This window comes from Anopheles darlingi, chromosome 3, assembly GCF_943734745.1.
Source record: "Anopheles darlingi chromosome 3, idAnoDarlMG_H_01, whole genome shotgun sequence".
NCBI classification, from domain to species: Eukaryota; Metazoa; Arthropoda; class Insecta; order Diptera; family Culicidae; genus Anopheles; species Anopheles darlingi.
In genome coordinates, this window is record NC_064875.1 from 40814047 (window position 1) to 40820938 (window position 6892).

At 45.3% G+C, this 6892-nt stretch overlaps 2 protein-coding genes across 2 annotated transcripts in view; both read left to right on the forward strand.

The window, feature by feature from the left end:
* The first annotated feature begins 247 nt into the window (after positions 1–247).
* LOC125958352 (uncharacterized) lies at positions 248–1841 on the forward strand. Its single transcript, XM_049691633.1, has 2 exons — positions 248–580; positions 642–1841. The coding sequence occupies exons 1-2, from the start codon at positions 484–486 to the stop codon at positions 1370–1372; spliced, it is 828 nt and encodes a 275-aa protein (XP_049547590.1). The 5' UTR covers positions 248–483; the 3' UTR covers positions 1373–1841.
* A 534-nt stretch (positions 1842–2375) lies between these two features.
* Positions 2376–6892, forward strand: part of LOC125958330 (tyrosine-protein phosphatase non-receptor type 4) — a 12019-nt gene continuing 7502 nt past the window's right edge. Inside the window, exon 1 of the mRNA XM_049691609.1 lies at positions 2376–3581. The gene's annotated coding sequence lies outside the window, so the exon portion shown is untranslated. The remainder of the gene's footprint in view (positions 3582–6892) is intronic.

Genomic DNA, 6892 nt, shown 5'->3' on the forward strand with positions numbered 1-6892 from the left:
AAATCTTACGACGAAGAGATTCACGAGCACGAGGAAATTATTAGTTTATTTTTCATCAGATTAGTCATAATTTTACATCAAATTTTCACTCTACACTGTGAATGCTAAAAAAGGCATAAAAAGTTAAGCATTCTAACGGCACCGAAATTACGCAGACAAGAAAATGCTCCAGTTGTATGGGGCATGGTTTCCTGGGCAGATGAAAATTTTGCTGCATGGGTTTGTTGTTTTCTGAACTAAACAAAATTCCGGAAAATCGGCGGCAAAAAGTGAGGAAGTTAACACTTTTTATTAACATTTTCGGTCGGTTTCATACGCATTTGGGAACGGATTAAGTTAGTTTTCACCCAGGGTATTCGTTCGCGTTGGCAAAATAACCCGTCAAAGTTGCTGTGCAGGTTTGATGAGGGTGGAAGGTAAAACGAATTCTTCAAACAGTTTTACTCCACCGGACGAGTGGAAATTCGAACTGGAAAAGAGAAAATGAACCGCGACGAAGAATTGGAAGCTTGGAAGGAGCTTTATAAAGAATTGTTAGCGCGCTACCAAGATTTCAAAAGCCGATGTACATGCCATATGAGTAAGTAAAACCGGATAACGTTTCGTCACTCCTGGTAAAAAGGGGAACTTTTTTATTACAGAAAACCTGCCCGATGACACAGAAGAGATCGAAGTAATTGAAGAAAGCGAAGGCATCGAAGAAACTGTGGATATCGAAGAAAACGATGGTATCGAAGAAACCGTGGAGATCGAAGAAAACGAAGGTATCGAGGAAACCGAACGAATTGAAGAAACCGTGGAGATCGAGGATTCCGAAGGGATCGAGGAAACCGTTGTGATCGAAGATGCTGAGGGAATCGAAGAAACCATGGGTATTGAAGAGACTGAAGGAATCGAAGAAACCGTAGAGATTGACGAGATTGACGAGATTGAAGAGGAAACGCTTGACACCTCAGATTCCCAACCCCCCCTCATGTTAAAGGACGATTTGCCACCGGACTCTGAAAGAAGTGAAACAAATCGCCTAATTTCCTACGCTCCCCCCAAATTGCCCGTGGGCAGCATTTATGACTTACACTGTATCAATAATTTCTTAAAAACCGAACAAGGGGAACGAGTGATAAGAAAGGCATACTTTAAACATGTCCCGGCGAAACACGTAATCGTAGATATATTTTTCGAGAGAGAGTTTTTGACAAAAGTTGAGTTTAGCAAGGTTCATCATAGTAGACAAGTGGTGTTGAGGAAATTCCCCAATTTTTTAAAGTTTTTTTGTGGACTAAACAAAGAATTTTACGACTTTTCCGAAGATAAAACGTTGAAAAGGTTGAAAGGTACAATTCACCGGCAACGTAAGGGATTGAGAAAGTAAAACCATGAATATAAATCAAAACCAAGTATTTTTAATATATTCGCTGAAAAGCGAGAAGGACCCTCTGGGCTTTGTCCTTGCTAGTTTTTAGTAAAATCCAGAAATAAAACTCTAAACTTTCGTTCCGTTTTTGAACCGTTTAGCCGTGGCCACACGGAGCGAAAATTTGCGCGCAAATTTACAAATTAATGCCAAATCGTTTACGCTTCGATATGTTTACGTGGCCGGGTTGAGGAAATTAAAATCGTTTTGTGGAAGAAAAGGATTGAACACACTAGCAATGATCACTATCTATCAATGTAAACCACAAATAGAACATATTGCGAGCCCTTCCGTTTGCAAACAGCTTTTACTCTAGGTTTTACGCTCCACGGACCTATAATCGTTTGACAGCATGTAAACGGCAAGCGTAAATGTTTTGGCATTAATTTTTTCGTTTGCGCTAGAGTTTTCGCCCCGTGTGGCCACGGCTTTTAACGTAAACTCTTCAGGTCGTGCCACACGAAGCGCATACGAGCAAACCAAGCTGTCTTAAAGAACTCCGAAAAATTCACTTGAAATTTCCGAAATACACGTGTGCATTTTTAATTTTAATTCACAAAAAAGCGTAAATCAAATGAAAATTCAGTTTTTATCAGAGAATCACCGATAAGTGGAAACGGATGAGATCCCGCGTTAGCCTCAACTGTTAAGTCCCTGCCAGACGGAGCGTAAATTACGCCAAAACGTTTACGGTTCTATGTGAACGGGGCCGGGTTGGGGAAATTAAAATCATTTTGTGGAAGAAATAGAACATATTGCGAGCTCTGCCGTTTGCAAACAGCTTTTACGCTAGGTTTTACGCTCCACCGACCTATACAGCATGTAAACGGCAAGCGTAAACGTTTTGTCATTATTTTTTCCTTTAAGCTAGAGTTTACGCTCCGTCTGGCAGGGCCTTTACCATTTTCGGGTCGGAATGACTTCACCTGGTTATTTTAGACACCTCGCTGTGTACGACACGAAAACCCCCTTTTTGGCCGCGGTACAACAGCAGATTTTACGTTTTCATTTGCGTTTCCATCGTTCCTTTCGTTCCGATTCCTAATTCGGTCGACCACAGATTCTAACTCCGGTGAATTTTCCGTGTCCGCGCGTTCTTCTGAAGCAACCCGCGCCTCTCTCTCCTCTGCAACGCCGCTTGTTTCGCTATCGCGGGCCCGTTTTTTGCTTCTTTCTTGTCTCGAGAGTCCAGAAAGTGCGTAAACCAGCGGCCAGCCACAGCCCCAGTTTCGTGTGAAGTGTGCGAAGAAAAGCGGCCCCAAAGTGACCTTACTCTCCGTCCCCACCGTCCCCGGTCGCTCCCGGGTCGTGGTCGCCACCGGAAATGAGACAATCCGCATCCGGCGCTGTTCCGGTCGCTCCTCGTCTCTGCGTTCTTTCCGACCGTGATTAACGTCTCTCGCCCCGGCTCTCCTCCCGGCTGCTGCTGTTCTTTATTTTACCGTTTCCGCTTGCTTCGACGGCTGTTGTCTAGGAAAACGGCAGCCAGGAAAACCAAGCAAAGCCGAGTGAAGTGTTTGCGGAGCGAGAAAAAGGGGGATCTCCGGGGCTAAATTAATCATCTCCGGTTTCCGCACGGTGCCTGCGTGTGTGCGCGTGTGTTTGCGCGTGTGTTTGTGCGCGGACGGGTGCATGGTTTATGGTTTGTCTCTAGTGCAGCTGCAATTGCATCACGGCACGACGGCGGCGACACCCACTTGTGGCCGTGTGTGAGGCGGCGTTTAATTTTAATCCTTCCAAAAGGGGTGATCTCCAGCTTGTGTGCGCCTGAGCCAACCTGTTTGAGGGAGGAGGGTATTCGGCTATTTGGTTCGAGGCCACAACCACCTTGACATCGAAAAGTGCATCATCGCAAGTGCATCATCATCATCATCATCGGTAACGCCCGGTCCCGGGAAGAACAAAGCAACCTCAAACACCCAAGTACCTCCGCCAACGCCAGCTTCGTTTTGGTCGCGGTTTCTTCGACTACGACCCAAAAACCACCAAGAACGTGAAACATTCTCCGTCCGTCCAGTACCAGAGCGCAGTCCTGCGCTCATCCGAACACAAATCCCTCCGTGGACACACCTGTTTGCACTCGAGCAACCCGCCATCCATCCCAGGATTGAGTTTGTCAACATCCGGAAAAGCAAACAGATCGAGAAAAGGGCCGAAAACAGCCGGGGTAAGTGGTGAAGAAGAAGAAGAAGAGACGGTCACGACGGAAGCGCAAACATCTCAAGCAGGCTATGCCCTTACCTGCGCGAGTTAACGAAAGTGGGTTGGGTTGGTGATCAACTTAAGTTCGTTTCTTTATTGAGAAGCAAAGGGTGTACAATCTGTTCCTGGTGAGGGTCTCTAATTGACTGATTAATGCCGCTTAATCTAAATTACATATCATCTGGACAGGGTTGGGGGAAGGAATGTAGAGGAAGGAATGCACTCGGCGACATTTCCGGTTACGGTGCATTCTGAATGATGAGATGCGTATGACCGTGGTGAGTTAACTCGCGCGTTATCCTTGACGTCGAGGACAACCCAAGGGTCCTAGTGCAGTCAATCTCAGCAAACCCTAACCCGGGAACCCGTTAACTACGGACGGCGCAGTCCATGTATCGATCGGGTTCAGCGAACCGAAAGAAGGACTCCCGGCCGGGGAGGGGTGGTCGGGCTATTTAATCTAATCCTTTTCCCTCCTGCCAATCAACCCGGTGCTCGGGCCCACACCCACTCCCTATGGCGCTTGTGGGTGAAATTGGCGGAAAACTAATCCCGAAATTGCCAGTCGCCTCTCCAAACGTGATGGAGATCGAAGGAGCCTAGCGAGCAGTAGGCGAGGCAAGCTTATCCTCCTACGGGCGAAGAGGATTCGAAGAGTTTGATAAATTACGGGCATGTTTCGGGTGGCCACCGCACGCCCCGGTGATGCTCTGTGAACACGCAACGTATCACACCGGTTGCTTAGAATCAGCCGCCCGCTTTTCTATCAGATCTCCCGGCCCGGCCGCGTGACGCAGTGGGACCACCGCATCCTCACCATGACACCATGACCCTCTCTCTCTCTCTCTGATCTAGTGTACCACCCGAGATGATGGGGCGGAGATGGTTGTGGGATGAATTATGATGTAGGCTGCCGGTCCGGGGACGAGGAAAATACCCAGCGGCGCCCACAGCGGCTCTAAGCGATGAAAAATGAAGGAACAAATTTTAAGAAGAACAAGAAAAAAATACGATGTCAAGAATAACGCGGCACAAAAATAGATTTGGCCAACACGCCGCGCGGAACACATTCCATTGCTGAGCTGCTGCTTCTTCCTCGCCGTACTCACTAAATCGCAATCGGTTCCCTGTGCTTCCCCTATCTCTTTTACTCTAAGCTCGGAAAAGATTTGATAGACACGCGAACGGTGACCGCGAAATACCGACTTTTCATTCCACGCGCCGATACTACCTTTTCATGAAAAGTCTCCACCCTCGATGGGGCATGTTTGTGTCTTGGTTGTCGTTTTGTTTTGTCGGTGGAACGCCCTGAACATGCATGAGGAGGGACTGCATGAGATTTTGTGAAACTAATTGAAAAGATGCCCTTCGAACGACCTACCCCATCACTAGTGCCAACACCATCAACACCTTGCATTGATGCACCAATGGCCACATTACAATAGAACCGAGCCAACGATGAATTTTGTATCTTCTCTTGCTAGCAACGAAAAGGTTGCTTTTAGGAATAGTATGAGAAACATCTTTCAATTAGTTATTGCTTCACTATTTAAAAAAGAAGCTATGTATGTTCTCAACATTTCTAAGAAGAAAGACGAAACTACGACGGTCCCTTTATTAATAATTCATTTGATGCAACAACTAATCAGCCGTTTTAGCCTGCGACTGAAGATCGTTCCACTGCTCACGATCGAGTCCGTCCGTCCAAGCCTGGCAATTCCAGCAATTCTGTCGTTAATTTCCTATCGACTCTATCTGGACCCTCACTGTCCGCTAGGTCATATACTAAACGGGTTGGTTCTTCGTCTGCTATTCTCATCGAAACCGCGGATAACTTCTAGACACCGCGGGTAACAAAAACGCCTAGACCAATTATTATCGAACGGAAAGTCATTTGGTCTGAAAGAACACAGTTGAACCGAATTTAGGATGTACGATTCCGATGTTCCAGAATGTATGTAACCTTATCATAGAAAAAAATCCTGAATCATAGCAAACGCATCATGCGATTCCATGACATCACATGGCAGGCTTTGATTGTAGCGCGTCTTTGTTTATTCTTTTTGAAACACAACCAATCGCAACTTAGTAACTTAGCGGAATGAATTTCAATTTTTTTATATCGCTTATGAAAGTAGTCTTCCAAATCAGTTTCAAGAATATTTTTCCCAGTTGCACATTTTTGCTCATAGGACCAACATCTATTTCGGGGCAGCTAAGAAACAATTCAACAGGCCATGGATGATAAATGGACCCAGCGATTTCGCTTGATGCTTCTAAAAGTGCTTCGGCAGCTTAATTGAATGCTAATGTTGTGTTCTCCCGTGTTCCTTTTGGGAGATACTGCATTAGGTTATTGAGGTCATCATTCACCGAAGCAAATGTCGATCTTTTGATTTTGCAGTGATTCGATTGCATAGTAAATCACCCATCAATATAATTCCTACCTTTTTTGAGTGCAATGTTTCTCTTTTGTTTGCTTTGATTGATTTGGGTCCGTATAATACACATTTATTGTGCTGATTAAGTAGAACGCTTTAAGTGGCATATTTCTTCTTATTTCTATGCTGTGTTATCAATATGTTGTTTAAATATGACACTGCTATCGTCGGTTCCTACACGAATATTTCAAAGTACGACCTCAAAGGAATGAAGATTTTTATTTCTTTCTATTTGGCAGTATGCGTTCTAGCTTAAGTCCGATAAATTAACGAATCCGTCAGCATGCTTAGTTTGGGTGCGCTAAATGCTTCCTTTATCATTTCAATTTGAGTCGCCTTGTGCTACGTCTGAGGCACCGTTTTGTTTGTAAAGAAGATAGCGTGCCTTGATTCCCGATTAATTTTTAGTGAACATAATAATCTCAGAGCCAGTTCCCTAGCCCTTAACGGTGGTGTGGTAGATTTAACGAGAAATAGTCACATTTTTTAAGTCGATATCATCGACGCGCTTAGCTCGAAAGAAGGGGTGGCTTGGGTGTATCACAATCGCTTATCGAGTTTCTGCGCTGTTTTGCAACGCCTCGGCATTGGTAGCGACCCCGGCGATTCAAAACCCGCCGTGCAGTTAGAAACTGTCGAAAAATTCGTGCAATATGGAATCGCAATTGCTCGAGTGAATATCAGGCAACTTTCTTTTGCAAAAAGCCACGTGTCAGGCACATTCTCTCCTCAGGCTTACAGACTCTGAGAGCAGGAGCATCGCACGAGTTTTAAACACAAGCTTTGTTGCAATGCTTGGTTGTAAGCGAGCGAGCATGAATTAACTTGTGATAAT

What these genes read in the sequence shown, in the direction of transcription:
- LOC125958352 (XM_049691633.1), top strand. Translation starts at nt 484, where the DNA reads ATGAACCGCGACGAAGAATTGGAAGCTTGGAAGGAGCTTTATAAAGAA. An exon ending in CCGATGTACATGCCATATGA is followed by an intron (nt 581 to 641) that starts GTAAGTAAAACC and finishes TTTTTATTACAG; the next exon opens with AAAACCTGCCCGATGACACA.